The 26,828-nt window shown below is 48.6% G+C and overlaps 11 protein-coding genes across 11 annotated transcripts; 4 read left to right on the plus strand and 7 right to left on the minus strand.

Moving 5' to 3' along the window:
- Positions 1–203: 203 nt before the first annotated feature.
- ATEG_06289 (uncharacterized protein) lies at positions 204–1,311 on the minus strand (the record flags this gene model as incomplete). Its single annotated transcript, XM_001215467.1, has 3 exons — positions 204–543; positions 591–880; positions 934–1,311. 3 exons carry the CDS (start codon positions 1,309–1,311, stop codon positions 204–206), a joined length of 1,008 nt encoding a protein of 335 aa, XP_001215467.1.
- Positions 1,312–6,288: 4,977 nt separating this feature from the next.
- On the minus strand, positions 6,289–8,490 carry ATEG_06290 (transcription factor domain-containing protein; the record flags this gene model as incomplete). Its single annotated transcript, XM_001215468.1, has 5 exons — positions 6,289–6,648; positions 6,699–7,053; positions 7,113–7,686; positions 7,736–8,286; positions 8,339–8,490. The coding sequence occupies 5 exons, from the start codon at positions 8,488–8,490 to the stop codon at positions 6,289–6,291; spliced, it is 1,992 nt and encodes a 663-aa protein (XP_001215468.1).
- Positions 8,491–8,712: 222 nt separating this feature from the next.
- ATEG_06291 (uncharacterized protein) lies at positions 8,713–10,535 on the minus strand (the record flags this gene model as incomplete). The annotated part of the gene is made up of 4 exons (XM_001215469.1): positions 8,713–9,795; positions 9,847–10,157; positions 10,204–10,279; positions 10,329–10,535. The coding sequence occupies 4 exons, from the start codon at positions 10,533–10,535 to the stop codon at positions 8,713–8,715; spliced, it is 1,677 nt and encodes a 558-aa protein (XP_001215469.1).
- Positions 10,536–11,139: 604 nt separating this feature from the next.
- On the minus strand, positions 11,140–12,222 carry ATEG_06292 (threonine aldolase family protein; the record flags this gene model as incomplete). Its single annotated transcript, XM_001215470.1, has 1 exon — positions 11,140–12,222. One exon carries the CDS (start codon positions 12,220–12,222, stop codon positions 11,140–11,142), a length of 1,083 nt encoding a protein of 360 aa, XP_001215470.1.
- Positions 12,223–13,446: 1,224 nt separating this feature from the next.
- ATEG_06293 (SDR family oxidoreductase) lies at positions 13,447–14,687 on the plus strand (the record flags this gene model as incomplete). The annotated part of the gene is made up of 2 exons (XM_001215471.1): positions 13,447–13,866; positions 13,920–14,687. 2 exons carry the CDS (start codon positions 13,447–13,449, stop codon positions 14,685–14,687), a joined length of 1,188 nt encoding a protein of 395 aa, XP_001215471.1.
- A 775-nt stretch (positions 14,688–15,462) lies between these two features.
- Positions 15,463–16,007, plus strand: ATEG_06294 (uncharacterized protein; the record flags this gene model as incomplete). The annotated part of the gene is made up of 2 exons (XM_001215472.1): positions 15,463–15,871; positions 15,973–16,007. 2 exons carry the CDS (start codon positions 15,463–15,465, stop codon positions 16,005–16,007), a joined length of 444 nt encoding a protein of 147 aa, XP_001215472.1.
- Positions 16,008–16,857: 850 nt separating this feature from the next.
- Positions 16,858–17,904, minus strand: ATEG_06295 (uncharacterized protein; the record flags this gene model as incomplete). Its single annotated transcript, XM_001215473.1, has 4 exons — positions 16,858–17,104; positions 17,305–17,369; positions 17,586–17,809; positions 17,880–17,904. The coding sequence occupies 4 exons, from the start codon at positions 17,902–17,904 to the stop codon at positions 16,858–16,860; spliced, it is 561 nt and encodes a 186-aa protein (XP_001215473.1).
- A 2,487-nt stretch (positions 17,905–20,391) lies between these two features.
- ATEG_06296 (uncharacterized protein) lies at positions 20,392–21,010 on the plus strand (the record flags this gene model as incomplete). Its single annotated transcript, XM_001215474.1, has 2 exons — positions 20,392–20,712; positions 20,831–21,010. The coding sequence occupies 2 exons, from the start codon at positions 20,392–20,394 to the stop codon at positions 21,008–21,010; spliced, it is 501 nt and encodes a 166-aa protein (XP_001215474.1).
- Positions 21,011–21,554: 544 nt separating this feature from the next.
- On the minus strand, positions 21,555–24,025 carry ATEG_06297 (Zn(II)2Cys6 transcription factor; the record flags this gene model as incomplete). The annotated part of the gene is made up of 7 exons (XM_001215475.1): positions 21,555–21,976; positions 22,100–22,116; positions 22,310–22,490; positions 22,539–22,731; positions 22,783–22,849; positions 23,246–23,779; positions 23,856–24,025. 7 exons carry the CDS (start codon positions 24,023–24,025, stop codon positions 21,555–21,557), a joined length of 1,584 nt encoding a protein of 527 aa, XP_001215475.1.
- A 658-nt stretch (positions 24,026–24,683) lies between these two features.
- Positions 24,684–25,291, plus strand: ATEG_06298 (uncharacterized protein; the record flags this gene model as incomplete). Its single annotated transcript, XM_001215476.1, has 3 exons — positions 24,684–24,906; positions 24,956–25,141; positions 25,173–25,291. The coding sequence occupies 3 exons, from the start codon at positions 24,684–24,686 to the stop codon at positions 25,289–25,291; spliced, it is 528 nt and encodes a 175-aa protein (XP_001215476.1).
- Positions 25,292–25,568: 277 nt separating this feature from the next.
- Positions 25,569–26,813, minus strand: ATEG_06299 (CaiB/BaiF CoA transferase family protein; the record flags this gene model as incomplete). The annotated part of the gene is made up of 1 exon (XM_001215477.1): positions 25,569–26,813. One exon carries the CDS (start codon positions 26,811–26,813, stop codon positions 25,569–25,571), a length of 1,245 nt encoding a protein of 414 aa, XP_001215477.1.
- Positions 26,814–26,828: the final 15 nt, after the last annotated feature.

Genomic DNA, 26,828 nt, shown 5'->3' on the forward strand with positions numbered 1-26,828 from the left:
CGGAGAGCAGCAATAGGAAGTTTAGATGTGGTAATCTCATCGCGGCAGGTGATTTGTATGTTTAAATCTTTCAGAGGTAGCAACACAGAATACAGAGCATAGCAGCCATATATAACAATGGTTCGGCAAAACAACGTAGCGAGGTTCCCATTTCCACCTATTATAGCTCAGAGATAAGTTCACCATGTAACCCAAGAGGAACGTCAGGCGTCGCTAAACGTCCATGCGGGGAACGCGGGGCTATCATCCTTTGCCGAAAGACCGAGAGAAGCATTCTTGCATCTTCCGGTGTTGGATGCTGAAAACATAACAGCTCCTCGCAGATATAGTTCATCGAGTCTTTTGCCTGCTGTGGTATTGGACACTGCGAGTCGAAGATAGTGCTGGGGATATGGACCCGTGCTATTCCGCCACACGTTGGTCCCGTTAGGATAGACATAGTTATATCCGCCATCATTGCCAAATTTGAAGATCCCACCTTTTCCTTCTACAGCATAGAGCACAGTGAGCGGGTCCCAGGAGTAGCGAGAGTTGTTGTATCCACTGCGGATCATCAGCATCTATATGGGTTCAGACGCCAGCAAACATACTTATACCACGTGTAAGCTGCTGCAGTTGGGTCATCAGAGGGTGCTTCCACCATAAAACGCGCTCCCGAGTACACATTCTCTCCCAGCTCAGCCCCTGAGAACACCATCACCCCGGGCCATGTGTTGACCACATGCCTGGTGGCCGCTGGGTCGTAGCCCCAAAAGTTGAACTCATGACCGGAAGGGTATCCTCCGCCCATAATCACCAGTTCACCGACTTTTGCAGCGACAAGCTCTGGACCGGAAAGAGGCGAGTATTCATCGGCCGAGGAATTAAGTAGGTTAGACAGCTGAGCAAGTTAGCGACACATCCATGGGGACCAAGAGATAAGGTTCGAGTTACATTGTTGAGAAACCCAATGCTGGCGATAGTCACACTTTTGTCAGGCTGCTGCGACAGAACGTGGCGATATAGATCAGTTGGATCCCACGTCTCGCTGACGTCCTTCCACGGAAGAGTAGATTGGTTTCGCCAGTGGTACGCTACCTTGCTGGCATACTCTCCGTGCTCGTAATAGAAATCGTCCAGGTAAGTTGTATCACTGTATGGTCCCGCAAGGCCGATAGGAACATGTGGATGGCCGTAGTGTCCTAGGACACTCGATACTGCCAGTGCCGAGTACGTGGATGGGTAGTTGATATTGACTGCGAGAAGATCCACCCCGGGCAAAGTGCAGGCAAGCAGTAATGCGCCAACATCGCTGTGGTACTTTAGACACATGGTAGAGTAACAGGGTGTGCACAACACTCACTCTACATCGCTGAAGAAATCAGTGTCCACTATGAGTTTCTTCGCGGTACCAGGACAAACTGTTGTCAAACCAACAAAGGCAAAAGCCAGAAGATGTACGCCAGGTAGCATATTCGATATAAACAGGAAGAGCTCCTCTTATTGTTCAGAAATGTAATGAAGAGGACGTAGATCAATTATAACAGCCCATTAGTCAGTGCGGCTGTGACCTCTGACGATACTTAAGGCTGGCTGGGAGAGCGGGGTAGTGGCTGGCTACGGAGATAACGACGATTTCAGACGATAGGCTAGACTTGGGTTGCTTTCTTATGAGACGAGCTCTGGAAAATATAGGATTCTGAACATACACAGAAAAATATGCTACGGTGGCTATTACTACACAGTTAGCTAGTTAAAAAGTAATAATAGATAGATACTATATCGGAGGAAGCGAAGTAGGCGCTACTAGCGCGGGAGATACATTAGAATTATTAGACTATTTTCTTTGCTAGCTTTAAACATAAATCTAAACTCAACTAAAATAGATAAAAATAAGCAAAAAGATATTGTGAAATCATTAAGATATTATTTATTAAGAACCAAAATTTTAAGCTCTAAAACGTATTTTTGCGTTGTTACTCTTTCCTCTATTTTCCCTAATAGACGAGCCAACATCCGAAAGAAGACGAAGCGCGGGCGCGCGCAAAGCGATAGTAACTATCACCTTAGTTCCCTATCTAAGGAGTCCACGGTTTATATGGGACGATGTGTTCCTGCGGGGACATGCGTGGGGAGGTTAAGGCCTCGTCAAAGCCTATTGTGATTATTTGTTCGAGTCTATGGCGCCGATCTGTTTAAGCCGCAGATAGTATCCCAGGCTCTTTCAACACGGCTCTCAATCTATCCAATAAACAATATAGATATTATGTCTTTTTTAGGCGTCCGCGCCTTATGTACGTGACTTCTAATTATTTCGGCTGAGGCTCTCTCTATTTAAAATAGCACAGTGGTGCTGTTTGTAGTCGCGACCTCCCCTTCTATCTGTTTTTCTACGCGTTCGACCTACGGGTAACTGAAGGGTACGAGGATATGTTTTCCGATATACTGATTCTAGATAAGCTTGGTTTTTTTGCTACAGTCTCTGGTCTGAATATGGCTTTTCCTGTTTATGTGGTACCTAGGTGCATGATAAGGCAGTTATTTCTTGCGGCTATGTTCTGATAACCACGCGCAGCTGCCGCGTGGTATAAGTATATTGGTTAACGCGTCTTCTTCCGTGGCAGTAGGATATAGGGTCGACAACTGTTGTTTTATTTCGCAGGATTACTTCGATAATCAGCTCGACTATCTTACTCGAGTAAATCTACAAATCAACAGTACTTGCGTTGTCTTTGTTTCCTTGACCTGAACACACGCTGATGCCTCGCCGAAGTCGGAGATGTCTTTTTGTATACTGTTGTGAGGAAGATGGGTCCCAAGCATGGTTCCACTCTACTTAGGGCATCGTGGTAAAGTCGGTGGAATGAGTACCGACTAACCCGAGATCTCGAAACGGTTATGGAGAGTTGGGAGGATGAAGGCGGGAGGTGAGCATCGTATTGAAGTACGCTAAATATTAATATTAGCTATATAGCATGCTGATTCGCAACCAAGGTTCGTAAAAATGGTGGATCTACCGGCCTGTCTGAAAACATCAATACCCACAGCATCGCCCTCTGCCCTTTTTGTATTAACAATGGAGTAACCTGCATGTTTCTGGGAACAGTCTTTCATCAGTATCAGTAGTAGTAGTAGTAGTAGTAGTAGTAGTAGTAGTAGTAGTAGTAGCAGTAGTCCTGCACCTGCGTCACCGGTTGGTAGCTGTCTACCTGATGCTTAGCCAGCTGTGGCCACAAGCTAAGCCTCTCGGAAGCCTCGGATCATATTTCCTTAGTTAGGATCCCTGATTCTGCTTATTTAAATGCCTTTACCCCCTGTTATTTCGCTTTCTTTGTACTTGGAGCGGGACCACCCGGAACTCTTGCAGGAGGCCCATTTCAAGCACGAAGTTCTTGACTAGCCTCACTATCTTGGGTTCGGAGACCACCCGGTTATAGCCGCACCGGTCAAAATCCTGCGGTAGGCTCTTCACCTGTCCACATTAAAGTAGTGCAGAGAAGCATATTGAAGGACACAAGAGCACTGTCAGTTGAAGCTGCCGAGAGTGATTTCCGCGTGCGTGCTACTGATCTGGCCGAATAGGATAAAGTGGGACTTGCCCCTTATTTTAAGGTAACAAGTAAAGAATACGAGGTCTGGTAGCTATACAATCCAGAAGCCCCTATTGGTAACTCGGCCTGTGATCGGCCTGGAAATAGCGATAGATGAAACGGAGCTATTGAGTTGCCATGAGAGCTATTGAGTTGCCACGAAATCCTCCAAAACCTACGTTAGATAGGCAATTCCTGTTGCAGGCCCCTTTGACGCCGGAGCTGACCAGAGCGGGCCATCGCTTTCCTCCAAGTGTTGTGAATCTTTTACTAGGACATCCAATGTCTATTCAACGCCCATTTGGAACATCAGAATGGTTCCCATACATACCAGAAATCAAGTAAAACGCCGCTTTGTTGTGGATATCTACTCCGCAAAATGGAGAGTTGAGGGTATGCCAACTTTCGACGGTTTGTATATAAACATCAGTAATGTTGTTGTCAATCTTGGTTTAGCACCCTCGTGAAAATACGAGGAAAATGGAGCTAGTCTTGTTGTTCCCTGTCCCTAATCCGCGAATTTTCACACTAAATCGGAGCACGAAAGCATCTCAAAAAAATACGAGGCCGCAACTGCTGTCTTAGATCCCAGAGCAAGCTATATAAACTTGGTCTACATCGCCCATGCCCTTCCCTTGAGTGCTTACTGCCAATTACTTACACAACTTGCGCGTCTGTCACTGTCCAGAATTGTAAGTCACCCCGAATATTCCCACAAATAGGAAGCAGCTCGTACTGATTTTAGAAGCCTCGAATCCAAGCGCCAACATGAAGCTCCCAAGCTATATTGCTGCCTTTGCATTCTTGGCTCTTCCGCTCGGGTCCATGGCCAGTACCTGCTATTACTGCGAAAACTACCCTCATGTCGGATCCGTCGCACCAACATACGATTGTGGGAAGCACTGCGGGCTTCATAACTATGATACAACCATCGATACCTACCACTGCTGGAAGGATAGCAAGGCCACCAAGTCCTGTTTCAAGAATTGTTGCAAAGAGGACGGAAGACGGTTGGGACAGATTTCTGGGCTCTAGATACGTCCACAAGATGATTTGTTGGATAAAACTCTGAAGGGGTGATGCAAGGCTTGTACTCAATCTTATAAGCCCCGAACTGTGTACCAATAGACAAAGAAGAGTTCCATACACATTGCTGTTGTCAATATGCCCCGGCCTCGTGATATGCACGTTAGAAAAGCTTCTGGTTGGGAAGGGGCAAGAAATAGAAAAGAAGTTATTCAGGCGTTCCTCATAGAGATACACAAAGAAGGTAGAGATCTGACAGGAGCGAAGTTCCGACGATTTTGGCAACTTTTTCCCTTGGTGCTCGCTCATTACAATCTGACTGAAGTTACTTATAGAGAATTGTGGTTGAAACGTCCGACTTCAGTAATTCCGGCCCGATCTTGATTTGCACCTCTGACTCACTTCAATTCGCGAGAGTTGTTTGTTCTGGTGGAACCCAGAGACTCCCAGGTTGTGAGACACCGTGATTGACTCATTCTGGCCACGTCGTATAGCACCGCCCTTTTAGCATGGTAGTTGCTTCTAGTCTCCAATGCTTGGGAATCAACGTCGTCATGGACACACTTCCTATGTGTGTGAACTTAGACGGTGTTTCGACTTTCAATGACCTGGAGCGAAGGCTGTGGGAGGCACGAAATTATCGTAACTATGGCTTGCTTTCTGTTCAGAAGAATGATCTCGCTGACAAATAGACAATGAAGCACCCGTAGGTCCGTCCTTTCCGCGTGACCAGGTTTCTTCATACGTGGTGTAGCTTCAGGCCTCACTAGAAGCAGCAGCAAGGTGGCGACAGTGATGTCCGCATCTAAGTCGTCAAGATCTGGAGCAGGTCCGACAGGAGTTATTCTACCGGTAAATATTAAAGGCCATAATGTGCTATGGGTACCAGGTAGCGAAATATGAGGTGACATAAACAACTTCCCATCGAGACTGCTGTGCGCGAGAAGCAGATGGAGCCTATCAGCGGAGGCAAGCGTGGAAGGAAGGTCTCTATGGCAAAATTCCATACTCTCTTGCGTACTGGAAGACGCGCGTCATGCATGCTGGATATGCCAGTGATTTGGTAGTATCATGCATTATCCATACTGCTGCACGAGGACCCGCGGCAGGAACTACACCCAGTCGATGATCCTATAAAGCATCCGGTATAGAGTCATGTATCACCCGTGCGAGATCTGTGCCTTCACGGAGTATAGGATGAAGACATCCGAGACACACGCCCAGTTTTATAACGCGAGGATCGCCATTGGCCTCGCGGGCGCAGGATACTTCGTCGAAGTAGGTAGCGCTGTATCAGAAAAGAACTTCACGCCCGATAGGTCTGCTTTACTGCATCGCGAGTGTATGTGCAAGAAGGCATCTGCGACCACTTTATCGCGAAGTACAAGGCCGCGTTGGACGAGCGAGCCAAGTCGATCGGCGACCCTGACGACCAGAACACCGTCATGGGCCCTCTTTTCAGCAACTCCCAGTTCAAACGGGTGATGGGATGCCTTCTGAAACACAATCGATGCCGCTTAGCGGGAACATGAGCACCGGCACGCATATTTCACATCGCTAAAACAAATCGACAGTCATGCAGAGTGGTCAGCCTCCAGCATATTGACAGAATGGTTCCCTCTCCATCAAGTCATTGACTCAGCGAGTCTCGCACCGGATATACTCAGCGAGATGCTGGGTTGGACTGGGGCATTCAACCTAAGCTCGGCCATGCAGAGTCAAAGCCGGTGTCGAATCCCGACGACCAAGCCTCGCTAATGAATGGCCATTGCAGCATTTCCGTCTCCAGATCATGGTGTTCGAATATTATGTTCTCGTTGGTGGGAAGTGTAGAGGATGGAACAGAATTCCTTCTTCGCGGATGCTGAGGCCCTGGTGTCTCCGAGGTAGATGTTCCATGCCTCGCAGTTAAAGTCTGATGTGCTCGAATATCTCCATATTCATCCAGAGTGCCTCCTAGGGCCAGGGGATTTGCGCCGTCAGATGAGCCAGCATTCTCTTGATTGCCCCTCGCTGTCTCATAGAATCTGTTGGCTTCTTGCACAGTCCGCCACTATTGACAATTAGCATGGCGATGGGGGGATAACATGATACGAGACCTACCCAGTTGTTTCCAACCGGCCATAATTCACAGAGGCGTTCAAGGTAGAAGAAATTGGCACTTTTCTCTTGTTCCGCTTTTTCTTGGCCTCCAGGGTATAGTCGAGGTGACACTGTGCCATACATGTTGATATGCGCAGCAACAAAGACACTAAATCCAGCGTACGGGGTGATGACCGGCGCCCCCGATGTTTCCAACGCAGAGAGAATCCCGCCGATATTTTGAGCTGCCTCAAATAGGTAGGCAATTGCTTTTTCTGCCGATGTTATCTCTTGGATATTTGGTGCCCCTTGCCCATGGTCCTCTGAGTGGACTTTGACACCCGACAACACTCGATCACGATACAAAAAGAGAACACTGGAGGTGTTGTCAGTGGATGACCTGAAGAACTTTTGGGAGTACAGTAAAGCACAAACCTCATAAAATATACAAGGTTGATGTATGCAAACAACTCGCCATGGCCCATGGCCACATGCACCTGCGCGGAGGTGACAGGATATTGCACGGTAGGGTCCTGCAATGACCTCCATTCGTCGAGTTCCTTTTTCAAATTCTGCCACGTCTGTTGTGTCGATGGTGTCACTGTCGGAGTTGAAAAGGCCTGTCCGCGGCGGCTTTCATTGGCGAAACGCAATATTCGCACAAATATATCAAAACCGCGTGTGACAATGGTGAGGCCATGGTCAATAGCTAACGTTGTGAATAACGGAGAGTCTCGACTCATGTCGGCAGGCATCCATCGCCTAGGGGGGACGTGGCCATAATTAAAGTCTCCATCACTGATGGGTAGCGGGACGGATATCTGGCGAAAAGAAAGCGCAAAATGTTGGCGAGCACCTGAGCTCAGTTCGCAATCCTGGGCAAAGCAACACCAATAAGTGCGGACCAGCTGTTCGTACTGGGTTTGGGAGGCATAGAATTCCTCCGGGTTATGCTCCATACTATCATCAGCTGTCTTCAAGAGAGACTGGATCATGTACGTTGCCATTCCTAGCCAGTCAGTCGTCATCAGAGTTCTCCTTTTGGGAGTCAAACGCACCACTGTACATCCAGGCCTTGTACGGTCGACCCGATCCCCACTCATAGAGCGCAATCATGACAAGTGATTGGGCAAGGTACAGGGACGGGCCCTCGAAAACGCGATGAGCCAAGTGATTGCGAGCATACTCGGCATAGGTCTCCCCTGGATGGAGATGATGGTCGGGCAGGAATCGAGCACACAACGAAAGTAACGAAGCCAAAAACACCGGCTCCACGGACGACAAGTTGGACGAAACATCGGTAATGAGCGACGGATAATGAAGGAAATTGGCGACCGGAAACTTTTTCCGATACGTGTCGCACGCACAGATGATGGTGGCTGGGGATAATGTTGCGATTGGGTCGAAGTTCAGCCCGCTAGGAGACGCCTGCGTGTTACTTCTTGGCTGTGATGAAGGCGAAGATCTAGCTGGCGTGCGTAATTGATGCTTCCGCGGCCTCAATGGGGATGATCTTGGGTCTGTAAGCAAACATGAGGCCTGGCGGTTGAGGCGTTGACAGCGACGGCAAGGCGGGTGGCCGTCATGGACGCATTTAACCTTAGCTTGCCTAGTAGAATAGTTAGTCAGACACTCAATATAGATAAGAGTAGTCGACCAACCGACAGCCATCACAGGAGATAGAAAGTCGCATAGTCTCCCGTGGGTAGTGGAGGTAGTATGGAAGGATGAAGTAGTTGGAGAAAGATAGATTCCCGAGCGAGCGTCGGGAAAGGAAAAGAGGGTATAGATGAGTCAGCCATTCATTATCCATCATTTATGCAGCGATATGTACACCAGCATGAGAGGTATGGGAGTATGCGGAGTGAAAACAAACGCAAATTTGGGAGCTTTTATTGAAGTGTGATATAAAATGCTTTGAATATGGAGAGGAGTCTTCTGAATTATTATTACAATCTAGAACTAATATCATGGTCTATAAACGTCGTTATCATTTCACCAGATGCAGAGGAAGACAACATTCCCCAACGCCTTTTTACCGCGTCTCCTTCTCCTCGTCGGTCACCTTTTCGGTCCTCAACCCCTGCTTGGACTCCAAAGCTCTATCAAGGTCATAATGCTCGGTCAGGAAACTCAATAACAGTGCGATACCACACACTCCGCAGCACACTGCCCACACAATGCGCAAGCTATCAGTGTATGCTTCCTTCAGATTCAGTTTGTCAACACCCGCAGGCATTCCTCGAATGACCTGGACCAGTCCCGCCGCATCCTGGCTATAGGCATCTGCCATTGGTGCCAGGCGCGGATATTTCAAGAGGTTCTGTCGCATCTGATTCTGAAAGACGACGCCTCCAATCGCAACACCGATAGCCTGCCCCAGAGCTCGGAAGAAACTGAACATGGCGACGGCGATGGCCAGGTTTTCATTCGTTGACGAGGCTTGCACCGCAAACGCAAGGGACGGGAAGAGGAATCCTAACCCCAGGCCTGCAATAAGGTTGAGGAAAACCCATGCGGGGATCGAGGTGTCGACCTTGATCAGACACATGATGCCCATCCCTAAGGTGGAGAGAGCCCAACCGGACCAGATAGCCCAGCGATAGGTACCCAGCTTCGTGATCGAGAAGCCAACGACCATGGCTGACGGGGCAACCGTGAAGGATTCTGGGAACAATGCAACACCTGAAATGATGGGGGAATACTCTTTGACAGCCAGATAATAGAGCGGAAGGTAGTACAAGGCACACCAGAGGACAAGGCCTTGCAGGACACTTCCAATGAACGAAGTGGTGGCCGTACGGTTCTGAAAGATGGTAGGAGGGATAATGGGGTCCGTCGCCATCCGACTCTCCCAGAAGACGAAGACGCCCAGGCCCACAACGCCGATGAGAAGTGGTACGAGCGTACGCCACGAGGACCAGGAGTAGAGGACACCACCCCAAGTTAAGGGGATGAGGAACGATGAAAGACTGCCGACAAAGATTATGGTTCCAATGTAGTCGATCTGGCGCAGCTTCTGGGTCCAGGATGTCGGGATGATATTCAATTTCAGGAAGAGAATGACGAGAACGATTCCAACCCCGATGAAGGGAAAGTTGATATAGAAGATCCATCTCTGAGGCTTGTTAGCAGCTGTGGTGCATATCTAGAAGATGTAGCGACATACCCATGTGACGTCCTGTGTAAACACGCCCCCAATGACAGGGCCAAGTACGCTCCCAACGCTCCACATTGCGCTAAAAACGCCAAAGTACTGGCCTCGGAGTCTCAGGGGCACAATGTCTGTGATGATTACCTCCGTTAGAGCAATAATACCACCGCCTCCAACGCCTTGGATCGAACGACCGACGAGCATGTAGGTGAAGTTCTTGGCCACTGCGGCAACCACGGCGCCGACGAAGAAGAAGGTTATGGCGGTGATGACCAGAGGGCGTCGTCCAAAGATGTTGGACAGCGAGGCAAAGCTAGGTTGGAAGACTGTGATGGTGAGCTGGTGGACTTGTAGCATCCACGTGGAACGTACCAGTCGAGCAGAGAAGAAAGGCCGTTCCGCTCCAGAACGCCTCAATCGCTGACCCATCGAGATCCTTTGAGATAGCCTAAATAGTGTCAGATATGACACCAGCTAGTGCACATGGTCGTACTCACCGGCAATGCCACCGAAATCGACGTTCCATCAAGTGCTGCCATGAGGGTGAGGACTGCCAGTGTTACGAACACCAGAATGCCTCTCATCCCCAGCTTGAATTCTTCCGTTGGGCTTTCATTCTTGATAGAGGACGATCGCGAGTCATCAGGTGCAGTATCCCTTGCCAGTGCAGCCTCCGGAACCGAATTCTCTGCCATGTCTGACATGGTGGTACTGTTGATTGCTTATAGATCCAAGTTTAGATTGCAATATAGATGTATATATTTCTCGTTGCGCATGCCCTCAACAGTAGAGGAATCCAAGACCGCCTTGAAATCACAAACATACCAAGAGATTCCATTCTTATATACACTAGTATAGCATATAAACCTATGGCGTATACCTTCCAACCGTAAGGTTCCCCCGAAGTGTACAGAAAGAAACATGTTTAGGCTGTGATGGATGTGCCAAGACTCGGGGCAACTTCCGTCCGGCCCGTATATTCGGGCTGATCCGGCCCCGATAAGCCTTTCAGAGCTCACAGACTAGTAGAATCACTGACAGAACGGCCATCAGCCGGTGTGTGAATTCCTCCGCCTTAACGCTGCTTGCATCGGATCATCTCATCCTTCCCGACGCCACCTTCTGACATTGACTCATTGAGTGTTATGATGACGTTACGTTGTTGCCTTACTCTCCTATCTCCTATCCCCTATCTCCTTATGTAGCTAATATGACCGAGAAGGTCTCTTATATTATCATGATTTGATAATTTGATTCTCTGGTAGTGTTATTATTATTATTACTCGCTGAGTAGCTTCTAGGAAAAGCTCAGCTGGTCGTCTCTATCGTCCACTGTTCAATAACAGCATTGAATTTGTCCACCTGCAACGCATCCGTCGCCCATGAAGTCACAATGCGCACAATGCATTCCCCATTCTCCAGCCGCTCCCACACATAGAATCGGTACCGTTCCTCCAACCGTTGGATTAACCGCTCTGGCAGCGTCACAAAGACTTGGTTGGTATCTGTGGTAGCCGCGAGTTGATATCCCAGCTTCTCAAAAGTGGCAGAGATCCGCTGTGCCATCTCGTTGGCATGTCGCGCCAAGTCAAAAAAGAGATTATCTCGAAACAGCTCTCGGAACTGGACTCCCATTACACGACCCTTGGCCAGCAAGGCACCGTGCTGTTTGAGATGAAAAACGAAATCTTCCGCCAGATGCTTCCCAACCACAATCGCCTCACCCAGCAGCGCTCCCATCTTGGTCCCTCCAATCCAGAAGATGTCGGTGAGGTCAACCAGGTCTCTCATGGTCAGATCGTTGCCCGGCGCGCTCAGAGCTACGCCGATCCGGGCACCATCCATGAGGAGCAAGAGTCCCAGCCGACGACATGTCGTGGAAAGCTCGACTAGTTCACGCTTCGTGTAGATCGTTCCCAGCTCTGTGGCGTTGGAGATATACACCAGTCGAGGTTTGGCGGAGTGAGGGAAGAACTGGTTCTGCCGTACGACGCGTTCCAGATTCTCAGGGACCATTTTGCCTCTTACTCCCGGGACTAGGATCGTTTTGTGTCCCGTGGCCTCAATGGCTCCGGCCTCTTTGCTCACAATATGCCCCGAGTCGACTGTCAGAACCGCCTCATATGGACGGAGGCAGCTAGCGATGCAGATCAGATTGGCTGACGTTCCGCTGGGCACAAAGTGAATGGAGACGTCGTCATTTGTGGCAGACAGTTTGGATAGAATGAATTGACGAGCTTCATTGGAGTATTCGTCATTTCCATAGGAGATCTGTTGCGTGGCATTCGTGTGCAACAGAGCTTCCAGTAGTTGGGGATGTGCGCCTTCACTATAGTCATCCATGAAACTGTACTGAGGAATGACCTCAGGCTCGGTGAGGGAGGAGGGCATGGTCAATGGCTATAATTGAGATGGTTTATTAGAGGTAGAAGAGAATTGGAAGGGAAACTATCACGCTGAAGAAGTACAGAAAAGAAGGAAAAATGCCGTGGTGGGTATATAAAACGGGAATATCGGGAATGACTCAACGGAAATAGCTATCGTGCAGAATCTATTCCCGACGAGACACAACAACCTCACCGTCTCCAGTCAATCCATTACCTAACAACCCGTCCATCACGGTCCAGAACCAATTCGACAGAGCCATTGTATCAACATTCACGATAAGGTGGACTCCACACACTGAACTCAAATCGATGGACCGGCGGACGCCTTCGGAGTTGCTCTCAATCCCTTCATTTCCAACCGTTTGACAAGTCCTACGTGCGACGTTATCATGCAAGAAGCAGAGAAGCGATACGCTGCGAACTTATCACTCGTTCCCAGGTATCGACCAGATACTTCCTCGGGGGCGGGTCTCGACTCAGTGGAGCCATCTTTATTCCCACAATGACCAGTCGCGAATAAAGCGAACAGCAATGTATCTGCATATAAGATTGGCGTCGTGCAATTCTCTCGGGTCACATACTGGCAGGCATGTCATCCGGAAAGATTCCCCATGGACTACTGTGTCACCCTGCCAGAACCGCAACACGTGCTCGACAGGTTTGCAATCCGACAAACGGCAATAATCGAGACCATGATTTGCGATGGATATAGAAACGAGATTCACCCCAGTCAAGTGTGATGCATCCGAACGCCAGCACGTACAGCTCGATCGCATAATCTAACCAATGATGCTGTTTTACTTTCATGCACGCATGATGGCGCTAAATATCAGTCCGTTAGCATCTCGGTCGGTTCCATTCGAGCGGGGTTGAAATCAAGACTACTGAACAAAAGACAACTAGTCGGAGGGCATGGGCACACAAGATCAGGATAAGGAAGCATCATTCCGTGTAGCCTACAAGTCAATGTCAGTGGATGAGAGGTAGGTCAACCAGCAGCATGGGAGAAGGCCAAGTATAGCAATGCGAAGCCGTGATCAATGTCCTTTTTGTCGTCTCCACTGATTCAGTACACGGGAAATTTTATAGGCAGATGTCACCCTCATGAACCCCTCTCTGCAGGTGCCCCTCCGTAAATAATAATAGTGTCATCCCTGGCCCTCAGACAGTCCTCCAAACCACTCGACCCTTGGCAACTTCACACGGAATTATCGGGAAAGGAATCACCATGGGGAGCATCGAACAACCCGGCCATGCCCTCGTTTTTGGTGCATCGGGAATTAATGGCTGGGCATTTGTCAACGCCATCCTCAACGACTATCCCACACCGGACAGTTTTGACCGTGTAACGGCGTTTACCAACCGTCCGCTGTCGGCCGAGGCATCGCAGTGGCCGCAATCCTACAAGCTTCACCTGGTATCGGGGCTAGACCTGATCAAGAATGACCAGGAAGCCCTTGAACGAGAACTGGTGCAGAAGGTCCCACAAGTCGACAGGGTAACAGCCCTGTACTTCTGTGCCTATGTGATGGACATCGACCCGGAAAAAGAGATTACTTTGAACATTGGCATGCTCAAGAAAACCATTCTTGCTATCGAGAAGCTGAGTCCCAGCCTTCGGGTTGTCGCGCTTCCCACCGGTGTCAAAGTAATAAATTCTCCAGGACATGGAGACAAAGCAGACACTAACAAGTCGTACAGGCGTATGGAGTACACATGCTGGACAAATTCCCCTTCAAGGATAATCTACCCCTGAAGGAGACACACCCACCAATTCCAGAACCATATCGATCCCAATTGTTCTACACGCACCAGTGGAAGCTGCTCAACTCCCTGTCACAAGGCAAGCAGTGGACATACTTCGACAGTAGACCCGACGTCATCATTGGGTTCGTCCCCAACAACAGTGCACACAACCTGGCCCAGTGGGTTGCGTTGTACCTGAGCTTTTGTCGCAAGCTCTATGGAGAGGGGGCCGAGGTCGTCTTCCCCGGTACCAAGAGTTGGAACATCCTCAGCAACGACAGCTGTCAGGAAACAATTGCCCGTTTCACCATCTACGCCAGTCTGCACCCAGAGGTCAGCGCAGGGAAGAGCCTGAACTGTTCCGATAACTCTAAACCCACCAGTTGGTCAGTGAAGTGGCCTATTCTCTGTGAATACTTTGGCTTGAAGGGTGTGGCGCCGACGAACGGACCAGGCCCCGACCCTGCCAAGTTCCTGCATGAACACCAGGTGGAATGGGCTGCCATGGAGAAGGAATACGGTCTTCAAACGGGACATGTTATTGGTGACAATACCAGCTTGCCACACGTCTCATACTTCCTGATGTCCCAGTTTGACTTTGATCGACAGGTCGACTTGACAGAGATGCATCGCGTCTGGGGCGAGGCTACTGAGGAGAGAGACATTAAGGACGCATGGTATACCGCGTTTGACCGGTTTAGAAAGGCCAAGATTATTCCCTAGGCGGTTGTACTGGTTTTCGCCGCTTTTCAGGCACGTGTACATACATATGTGTTCCAAGGTTGCGCAATGTTGCTTTCCAAAACATTGAGAATAGAATAACGCGCAGCCTGCGTATCATGGGTCTGGGAGACCGATTCATGGCCTGTCCCTTCAAGAATGTGGTACTTGCGAGAGCACTAGACTATGAACGAGGACATTCTACCAAAGCACTTAACATCACGTCAGGCCATCAACCTGACAATTGGAAAATAGACAATGAATTCCGCGTAGCTAAAACAAGTGGTAAGTTGGGTCGGACACTGTTGCGATGGGCCGCAGCAAAGGGACATAAGGATATTTTGTCGAGCTGCTTCAGATGCGCCGCAATCAAGGTAAGGGAACATAGAGATATCCCTCAACCTACTACCTCAGAGGCGGGCGAGAATGAAGATAATTTGGGCCGGGACACACACATGTTCAGGACCGACACACCATAAGAGTCCCGCTGTCAGACAGTTTCTATATTTAATCCGAAGGTGTTCGATACTAGCAATAGAAGGCTCTCCAAGAACAATTGTTGACTTCGGTTCTGACTGCCGAGAAGTCGCACAATGACCGTAGAGCGCATGGTTCCGTGTTCGTCACCCAATCCACAAAGTATAAGTTATGACCTCAACATGACGCCGCCGGCAATATGCTTAACGCCACTACAGCATAAATTAAATGATAATCGAGAGAGATCATGTTGGTTTCTTTGAGACAATCGGAGCCGACACCGTTAAAATGCAAAGAAAAGATGTCTCAGGAAGCTGATGATTATATTCAGTCACACAAGTTGCTGTCCAACTGGAATGACGAGCTGGAGTACTTGGGATATATCCTTGCGGAAATTGTGGATCCACATGGTCTCGATGAGCGAGGCTTCGAGTGGCATCAAGCCGCCGACCTTCCGGCGATCGAAAAGACAGTAAAGCAAGCATCTAAAAAGTCGAATGACCGACTGAGTGCCGTCCTGAGTAAAGCGCGACAGAAAGAGCTTATACGTCTAATGCGGGAATCGAGGGTAATTCGAAATGCCGTGGCTCACCATCACACACCATGCGAACAAGAAATGAGAGAGATGCAGCACACAAAGGACGAGCTCAGTGGTCAGCTGCAATCAACCATTGGCTTGATTGCTTCTAAATTCAACATTGACCATGTCAGTATGCACTGATGTCCAGACGTTCTGGGTTGTGCAGTGAAACCGCCGTCTAACAAACGCTAGAACACATTGACAGTGGTCTTTATATTATTGTATCTATAGCTAACAGCTTCTTGCTACTGATTAGCGGCGCTTAGGACGAGAACCAGATCTACGTGGGCGGTAGTATTTGTGGAAGGTCTTTCCTGGATTAAGTCTGGCCTATGCTCTATACTTGGGACAGTACTATTTACCGCGAATAAAACGGCGGCTATTACCCCTTACCTCTAGTTTTATTAGGTAATTCTCGCACAAGCATGTTTGTGGGAGATATTAATCTTTTCGTCGCTGGGCGAAGTTATCTCTTATATATCTAATGTAGTAGTACTTATCTTTCCGTTTTCTAAGGGCTTTGCTTTTAGTGCGGCCAGTCTCCTTACTGTATTATAAGTAATTACCGCTCACTCATAGATTCTTATCCGGAAGTTTAGTTAAAGGGATATTGTGCTTGCATATCCTATATACAAATTTTCCGTGTTTGACCCACTCTATTAGGGCTTTAGATGGCTTACCACACTTTTCGCAGTTATTAGGCCTTAAGCGCTGTAAGCCCCGCGACGTACTACTGCCGTTGTGAAAAAGAGGAATAGCCTTATTTAGCCGGACTGATTTGGTTGTAAGTCTTAGAGTTTGTAGGAGCTCTTGGATTGCTGTAAGCCCTCCTGGAGGGAGATAGATCTGTTGACTAGGGTCGACGCAGTTGAGAAGGAGCATCATAACGGTCTCCCTAAGAAGTAGCAGTTTCGGAGAAACTGCGTCCTTACGAACGAAAATTACACTTTGGACGGTGTACTTCGCACTCGACAGAATACAGTGAACATATTGGCTGATTCCTTTGCGCTGTATCTCATTGAAATACGTCCAGATTCTGCGGTAAAGTGCCCTTGATGAGCCAATATAGCATGCAATATCAGCGCCCAAAGTACCGATTAGGCCATAGATTCCTTGTTAGTTCCCTTTAGTGGTGACTGTGCGTGGAAGATATCGTGCTAGTAAAGTGGGATCGATCTTGGGCATGCCTAGTAATGCCTGGACTTTGGTATCGAACAGGTCCAGCACGAGTGTAACAAGTTCTCCCTGGGTGTACGATAAGAGCTTCTTGGCGACAGCGGCGCCATCTGAGGTGTCACTGAGAGCAAGCAGTAGCGAACAGATTAATTCGACGATCTTCTGGATGCGGTACGCGAAGGTGATTCTGTATTGCTCTGTTTTACTCTTAGTATCCTATGATAGAAAAGAAATTTGAGCTATAATCGGCCAAGGATTGTTATAGCGCAGTTCCTAAAAACGTGCATACTGTTAATCCAATACACTAAAAGTAAGCGGTTTATTCTAAAAAAAGTATGTGGGAGGTGAATAAAGTACTTCTCTGCTTGGTCCTCTGTGATATCCTACTGTGCCTTATGTTTGAGCCCTTGGGTGGAGGTTGTGCTATCGTTCCCTTTATCAACATTAAAACCCTTATTATGGTTAGTATTGTGATTTCGGGCATTGACCACTGTATACTGGTATATATCTCGTCGTCGGAGTCCGCAAGCTATTTGTCTTCGCTCTGGGGATCTTCGGCATCGTCGCTGTAGAGGTCGAGTTGCTTGTTACCGCCCACTTCGGTTACCGAGTCCTAGTTATCTTTAATGTCATGATTCTTAATACTGAACGTAAGGTTTAGTACCTACCTCTGAGGCGCTGTCTATTGAAATATTCTCTTCGTTCTTAGAGTGTTCGCCAGCTTCAGTTTCACTGGAGGATATGGTACGGTCGATAATGTCCGCGGCGGGGTTATCAAGCATTGCAGAAGTATCGTCTGAGGTAGAGGATAGCATCAACTGGCTTTGTACATTTGTAGCTGAGGAGCTCTGAGAAGCGCGGAAATAGTCTGTGATGGCTTTCTGTCTATATTCTAGTACTCCTGATAATTAGTAATGAGGTGGTTAGCGTATGGGTGCACGGAGCAGTTCAGACATACATACTATTCTTTCCCCGGCGTACAGGCATCTTGGATAACTTTCTGGCTATAGTTACAAAAATGCCTTTAAGTAGATTATTTTAAGGGAGATAGGCAAGAGACTTGGTAGAAGACTATAAGTGCTCTGGACTAAACTATAGGTTATCTAATAGTAAACATGGTCCTACTCTAGACAGACAGACTCTATTTGGCTTCTTAGCTATTATAATGCAGCTGTAGTAGCTATACAATTATATTTATATGAACAGTTATTTAGTAATCCTTAAATCTTTATTGGATATAAAATAAATATGTTATAGAATATGAGGATATATGTAGGGTTGCAATAATAGTACCTTTTACTTGATAGATAACACTAAGGTTGGCCTTACTACTCTCACTTTTTTAAACTTCTATTTTCTTTTACTTAGGACAGCTACTGATCTTAGCTTTATTATTCTCCTTTCTTAAATCTCTTTTTTTTTTTTTTTCGCTTCTTTCGTCTTTTATTGGATTCTTCTTTTTGTCCGCATCTCTTCTGCCTCGCAGCGCTGCCTCTATAGCCAATATAGACCTTAGTAGCGGCGAATTAAGCGAATTGACCTACGATCCTGATGATTTTTATCTCCTTACTGCTCTGCCTTCTCTTATTGAACTGGACTACGATTCTGAGGAATTTCGTCCCCTTACTGTTCTGCCTCCTCTTATTAAACCGAGCTATAATTCTAAGGAATTTCGTCCCAGATGGCCTGTGATTGGAATGCCTCCTATTACTAAACCGCAGCCAGATGATAAGGAGGAAGATAATGAGAAGGAAGGTGATGAGGAGGATGATGAAGACGAAGATGATGAAGACGAAGATGGTGAAGAGAACGATGATGAAGAGGAGGATGACGAAGACGACGAGGGTGCCAACAGCCTACTCTATAATATCCAGGATCTATCTACCGCCACCCTCACCGATGATCAGATCTGTTATTTAATCTATAAGCCGCGGGCTGTATAAAAGACATATCGTTGCTACTACAGAACCACCGGCTATGTAAAAAAGCTGATCCATTACATTCTATTCGAGCGGACTAGGGACGAAAATCTACGCCACCCCGAGCGTGTTCTTAAATCAAACGTCAGGAGATGGCAAGATACACTGAACTATTACGAGAACCTAAATACCTTCAGACAGCGGGGAGGGTCCGTTATCGTACAAAAAAAATAACAAAGCCTAAAAGAGGCGAAGATAGATCTTTTCTCCCTATGCCCCTGTACAAAGCCCGTTATCTCAACAACACTTAATAAAAAAAGAAGATTAAAATACAAGAAAGATAATTATATTAGTTTTTTCTAATATACTATTTAAAAATAAAATATAGAGTTAGATTTACAGCTATTACATAGTAAAGAATTATTTATTTACTTTTACATTTTCTTGCATGGTATGGCTAAAATGGGCGGAGCCTGTGCAGGTAAAAGGGTGCGAAAGAGGAGGATTGATGTGTAAGGCAGACATGACAGGATGGAATGAAATGGAACAGATGGGATGAGACGGGGAAGTTGGAGGCGATGCATAAATCAGGTATCACCGTCGATAGCAGGGGTTCGTGTGAGGCTGCGGCTGAACGAGAGGCTCTTGAAGGAGGGAAGGCTCCCTCAGACTACCTTAGATTCCTATAGTCCACTCTAGCCCCGCCGGCTGGGCTACACGCACGCCCATGCGACTCGTTCACCTTCCTGACGGTTCTTATCACTAACCCCCTTTTGATTTGGCGTTCTTTCATCCTACAGAAAAGCTGCGATGGAAGAAACATAATGCGGGGCTATACTGACCAATACATGGTCGGGAAATCCAAGTTGACCCCGACTTAGTCATGTATAGCATTATGGATCATGGGGTTGACTTCCAGGCTGAGGTTGTTGGTTGGTTTTCACAGGGTGATTCCTCTCGGGGCTTCCTGGCTGCGCTATCGATTGGTCCATGATGATTGAGACGAGCTAAGACAAACAACCAAGATGTATCATGTTCCAAATAAGCCCATCGCATGTGTAAAGACACTTGCTTCTCGGTCTTTTACGAAGTAGTCGAGCCCTTGGATGCTACGCGGGATAGCGCCACCGCTCGGCGTTATCCCATACACGGTAAACTGAAAGGAGTGACATGGAGGGAGTATCTCTATGGTTCTTGTCTCGACTGTAGATCAAGGTACAGGGAGATATTCCTCGTGCTAGCATGCCGCAACCCGCTTACCATCCAGGGTGACCAAAGGCTTGACTTGTCGTTCGGTACGCAGTCCGGCATATCTGGATCGCCGCACCCTAATGGCAGCGCACCTCCGCTACTGCCGAGCCCTTGAAAATACCTAGCCTATCCTAACACTGATCCTGAACAGGAAATTGTCACGCTCTTGGCAGATATTACAGATCACGGCGAGTACGACAGCACAGTACATCATCAATTTATATTAAAATGATATATTATCAATGGAGAAGCCTTAAGGCTCACAAAGGACACATACGACCGGACGCCTCTTTCATGCGCCTCAATGAAGGGATATAAGAATACTGGCCAGCTGGTTCCTGAAAGTGGTGCTGCAATTGAGACAAAGGATCGTTGGGATCGAACACCACTATCACATGCTGCGGAAGTGGGACATTGGATCGTTGCTAAAGTGCTTCTTGATAGAGACGCCGCAATGAAGACAGTGACCATTGGGAACGAACCGCACTCTCACGCGCTGCAAAGATGGGACATGAGAGTTATCAAGCTGCTTCTTGAAAGAGGCGGCGAAAGCGCAGCCGATGGACCCTTTATGAGATTCGATGTGCCTGGGACCGAACAATCCGATTCGAAACGGCCCCGTGTTGTCTGCTGTTGCTATATGTTAACCCGTCGATTCCAGTTTCGTCCCTGTAGCTCATTGAGGAAACAGAAAGTCAAGCGGACTACATGATGAAGCTGATTGACCGCTACCAAACGCACAGTACTTCCTCCTTCGCCCCACAGCCCGAGGCCGTCAGAGACTCCATCTTGTACAAGGACCACTTCATGAAAGGCACCGTCTGGGCCGATGCATGCCGGTCCTGGTACAAGCCCACACCGGACGGGCCTGTGACCGCGCTATGGCCGGGCTCGACATCGCACTATATGGAAGCGATGGATGAGGTGCGCTGGGATGACCGGAACGTGCGGTATCAGGGCAATCTCTTCAACTGGATGGGCAACGGTCGCATCCAGACAGAGGTTGATCCAACCGCAGACTTGGGGTATCGTATCCGGGATAAGGATGATGGTGAGTATATGAGTCGTGGGAAGAGACTCCGTGTTCTTAACAAGTCTGGCTCCAAACAGACACAGGAGTCGTCTTTTAGTGTTTTTGCTTCGAAGATCTGAAGTCCGTATGATACCTGATCCTGTTTCGTCGTTTGGCGGTTATGGAGATAGATTTGTTTTTTTTTTTTTTTTTTTTTTTTTTTTTTTTTTATCTGCATATCTCTTTTTTGGAGTAAATTTCATCATTCATATGTATGACGCATCATGCCGTATAGATTGCTATGTAGATGTTTTCAAAACGTTCCAAGATTAAATAGTCAAGTTTCATGTTTTTTGTGAATTCGGAGAATTGTCCTGTCACAAGAGCATCCTCACGCCTTTAATGCTTTCTGACGACAGTAGGATTCTGAAAGTTACAGGCGCTCCAGATAACCGCTAGAGGAAGCGGTACAGGGATTCTAGATTCTGCAGGTTGAGCGAATCTTGCGTTGGTCCAACCACATCCGATAAGTCATCGGCGAAATTGAACAGTCCGAACAAATCGCCTGGCGCCTCGAGGTCAGAATACGTATTCGAGAGCGTCGGTGTCAACATGCTGAGAGGTGCATCATGGTCCTGGGCTGCCCCTGTTCCATTAGGTGTAACAGCATCATTGTCAGTCTCATGGCTTTCACCACCACCATTTTCTTGCTGTGGTGCTGCATGGCCAGACGATGTCAGTACATCGGTCAGGCGGAGGGTACGAGCAGTTCCATCATCCAGACATCGGAAGAACAGATCCAAGACCCAATTTTCTAGGTCCCAGGATTTTTGGAGCTCCTGAAGCCCAAGGAGACACAATCTCGCACGGTGCTCGGCTAGTTTTCGTGTCGTGCCAGCGGTTCGGCGGCAATGGATAGTATGTATGCATAACGTGGAGAAGGCGTGCGTGATCCTTATAAATTAGCGGGAGGCCCGAGAAGCATGAGGGATTGACTTACAGATGTGTAGGGCCATGCTGTACAAGGTTGTGTGACAGCATATCTTCGATAATTCTTGTGCTTTTCGTGGCGGCTTCGAGTGCAATTCGGCCTAGCTTCTCCATGTGACTATTGGAAGGCCGTAAAAACAATGATCGATAAAGAAGTATATAGAGATTGCTTTATACCCAGGTTAGAAGTGGTATCGTGGGAGGGAGACAAGCAACACACCAGTGGGTCATATGCAGTAGTCCAGTTAAGAATAAACCCCTTGAGGACTCGGCATTGTCAAGCTTCAGTTCATGTGGCAACGCGTATTCCCAATCGCTCAGCTGTCGATGCAACTTCTCCCGGGATGAAGGATCGACGGCAGATTGCATAGGTAGATACTGCGTCGAGACGATTGTGCGTACTGAAACCGTTAGTGCAAAGTTTCGCATTGTTCATGAAGCTGACATACGCAATTTTGCGAGCTTGGCCATTTCAATCGGGTAGAAAACGTCCTCAATTTGTTGTGTGCCAAATATGTCTGGGGTTTCGACGGTTGCTTCATTCTCGCGTATATCGTCAGGTTCCAGCATAGCGACATCACAGTCCTCGTCTCGGATTCGAGGTGGCAGTCCCAGAGCCGCCGCACTTTGCTGGTCCCGGATCTAGAACTTCGTTAGTATGCTTCATTACAAAGCGCTCTGTGTGGTTCTTACATAAAGCGCCCACCATATCCGCTTCCATAGCTTTTCTTCATCCACGGACTGAAAGGAGAATTTTGACCTATAAGCGTCAACAGCTGCTGAGACGAGACTAAGTATAATACTGACATCACATGCATGCCGCGATTCTGGGCGAGGCTGATGGCGACCCCTAACCAGAACCTTGTATCCCTCTCTTCCGAAGGGCCTCCCCGCCAAAAGCTTAGCATAAATAAGGACTGCAGTTTGGTGGTCTTATTTGACTCCCAATCTGCGTCATATATTGCCTTGGCACGGCTGTAAAACAGAAACTTGGCTCGATATCGGACGGTAAACTCTGTTTGTGCAAAAGCTGCGTCCGTGCAGAGACTGACACCAATGAATAGCATGGACTGAAGAAGAAGAGGCGATATGGTTCCTGACGCGTATGACTGCTGGACCGAAGTGCGATCAAGGATTGGAAAGCATGGGGTGGAACCAGGTGAAGTAAGCATTCAGAAGCTTGTTACAGGTATCGGCTGGCGGATAAGAAAAGGCGCCATCTGCATTCAGCTGCATTTCCATCTTGGTTTTGTGTGCCTGCACAGCCTCATCGCGGGAACTATTCGCATCCAGCCGTTCAGGAATTGGGTAATGCAGGCGGGTCTTCTGCATGGCACTGGCGGGCCCCTTCTCGGGAGATCGACGACCTTCATCGACCACGCACGTCAGAGGGCTAGACTCCCCCAGAAAAACAGTCTGTTGAGCAACCCTGGTAGACTCTTGCGGAGACCCCCAGGCGGACCTCGGACTAACGTGCTGGGCCGCTGGCACGCCGCCGGGATGCCGCAGTTGCAGGATCTGCTGAGCTGCCTGTGATGCCTCCGATTGCGCATACGAGCTATCACATGGAGCGAACATGCCGGGACTCGGGGCTATAGATGACCCCGAGATTGGTGACGATGACGGCACTGCACCTTCATGTACCGAAGGGCCGTTGGTGATTTGCCGCAGTGACTTCTTGCGGGGATACCTGTGATAAGGCACGTTGGCATTACTCTATGGCAACAGTCCACAGGACCCATAATCCGTTCGATTGAATAACTTACTTTCCGCGTTTAGAGACCCCCACTTCACAGGGAACACTCATAGTCCGACAATTCTGACAGGGACGCATCTCGAGCACATTACAACGGATGCGGCGCCGATTACAGTGGAGACAGGCCTGACGGGCCCGAGTCCTCATGGGCCGGTGACCGGCATCGGCTTCTGAAGACATTGTATCTCACTGTTAAGGAGGTAACTGCGAGATAGTCGAGGGGGGTTGTGATCGTCCAGAAAACAGGGAAGAAGCCGTTGTTGAGCTTCAGTATATGCGGCAAATCGGCTATATGCTGAATGCGGGGCGGATCGGCGTTTGTGCCGAGTCACATGGTCATATAGCCGCTGGCCCAATCGGGTAAGAGCCACCAAGCCCTTGTTCCCCAAAATATATTTCCTCTTCTGGACAACTTGGAGTACTACGAAGTATGTATATCCTTAGGAAGGAGAGAACGAGTGTCATCCATACGTAGGTAGGTAGTCTCATCTCAAACGTCTTACGCGGTACACTTCTCTTTTGCATCCAAACATCTTTGCCTCGTGAATCCATGGACGTCCCTTTGCATTCATGACTCCATGTCATCTTCTGGACTCGCCCAGTGAAGTCTAAGACTATAGCGTCACTGCATCATAGCAGATGATTCAATACACAAAAGACATCACCGTCAGTCATACCTATCTCTTTTGCAGATATTTAATCTCCCTCTTTTCCCCTTCAACTCCTTGCTGAACATCATCCGCAACAACCATCACTGAAGCCATCAGACCCTGTTATAGCAGGTACCTTGCGCCCTTCAGCATTTTATATTGAAAAAATTGACCCTCATACTGGCAGGATGGCTCCCTTCTACTCCTGGGTCACCGGGGTTCTCGCCCTTTCTTGCTCCTTGGTGACAGCTTCACCTGTCAAGAGAGGCCCAGTCGTCAACGAACCCATCAATGCGGTCTCTACTCCATATGGGGAGGTGTCATACACTGAAATCCCGGACAACAGGAGTCAGCTTGATCTGTACACCGGCGGAGTCTACCAGGGGACGATATTGGCACACGAGAATGGAGGTATTGGATCCCACCCCTTCCACCTGAATGTCACTAAGTGTGTTATCAGCAAATGTCTTCGGTCCGGATGGTGTTGAAATCAACCTCAATACTGACCTCGTCACCATGACGGGGCCCTGGGAGAATTTCCTCCGTGCCATGGGGTGGCTAGCCATCCAGTTCGGAGTGAGTGAAGGCCGTCCGCTGGCTATTCTGCGTCGTGGTCACCAACAAAGCCTACGACTGTCTTCCAAAGGTATGCCTGTCTGTGTCTGTTAGATGAATAGGACTAATGATGCCTGGCTTCCAGTTCACCACATGCGGCCAACAGGGTATCTCTCCATACCAGTGTAAGGCTGGACTCGACTGCGCTGCAGATGCCGTCAACAAGTGTCCTATCTTGTGACCATGGGACAGAGGTACAGGCTCGTTTATGGTCTCTTGATACTGCTGCTATTTATCCCCCCTTGTCCTTCTCGTGGGCTTAATGTGAGCCTAGTCTATAATCTGTTTCGAGCGTTCTTGCTGGCTGTTTCAGCCTGTGGCAAGCATAGGGATACTATCTTAATGCAATAATCTAATGATCAAGCATACTTGTTTTATAAGGTCTAAGTTCAGAAATAGCGAGAGATGATCTCTATAACCCATATCACCTGAACCGACATAAGGTCACCATTTATGTCCTATTTTGACTCCTTCATACCCAGCTCAGCCAGAATCGACTCATTGTGTTCCCCAACAGCGGGAACAGCATCCATACGGGCAGCAAAATTCGCTGACGCATCCATGCCTGGCGGGAAGAGAGCAGGGACCGTACCAGCTGGCGTCTCGATCTCCGTCCAGCGACCCCGAGCTTTGAGTTGAGGGTGTTTCCAAACACCCTGCATGTCGTTGACACTAGCATTGGCAATTGAAGCTCCATCCAGGCGAGCAATCACTTGATCGGCTGTGAGGGAAGAAAACACCTCGCAGATGATGATTTTCAGCTCTTCGCGATTCTGTGAGCGCAAGGAATTGTTGGCGAACCGCGAGTCCGTTGCAAGCTCAGGTTTCCCAAGGACCTTGTCGCAGAAGTTGGTCCACTCTCTTTCGTTCTGAATCCCGAGCATCACTGATCCATCTCCCGTCTCGAAAGGCCCATACGGGTAGATCGCTGCATGGGATGCCCCTGTGGGTGTTGGACCAGGGGCGTTGGCGTAGGTGTAGTACATCGGAAATCCCATCCATTCCACCATACTCTCCAGCATGGAGATATCGATATTGCAACCGCGTCGTTTGGGATCCTTGTCTCGTTGGATCAGCGCGGCAAGGATGTTCGAATACGCATAGCATCCGGCGGAGATATCGGCGATGGAGATGCCAACTTTGGCGGGTTCCTTCCCCGTTCCTGTCACGGAAAGCATACCCGCCTCACTCTGGATCAAAAGATCATAGGCCTTCTTATCGCGATAGGGGCCATCAGGACCATAGCCGGAGATATTGCACACGATGAGTGATGGGTTGGTAGCTTTGAGATCCTCGTGCGACAGGCCCAACCGAGCGCTCGCTCCGGGAGCCAAGTTCTGCACCAGTACATCGGCCTTGCTCAAAAGGCGCATCAATACCTGGTGATCGCGAGGCTTCTTGACATCCAATGCGAGGCTCTCCTTGGAACGGTTTGTCCAGACGAAATGAGATGCTAGCCCATTGACCCGGGTATCATAGTTGCGCGCGAAATCGCCAACACCAGGACGTTCAACTTTGATGACTCGAGCGCCCAGATCTGCCAACTGCCGCGTACAGAACGGTGCAGCGATAGCTTGTTCGAGACTGACGACTGTAATCCCAGTGAGGGGCCCGGTCTTGCCGGCTTGGGTGGAGGTGTGTCTGCGAGTGCTGGGAGCCAGCGTCTGGGCCCACGCTCGCGCTAGGGGTCTTGAGAGCGACATTGCTGTTTATTGTGA

Source organism: Aspergillus terreus, genomic scaffold (genome assembly GCF_000149615.1).
Source record: "Aspergillus terreus NIH2624 scaffold_9 genomic scaffold, whole genome shotgun sequence".
NCBI classification, from domain to species: domain Eukaryota; kingdom Fungi; phylum Ascomycota; class Eurotiomycetes; order Eurotiales; family Aspergillaceae; genus Aspergillus; species Aspergillus terreus.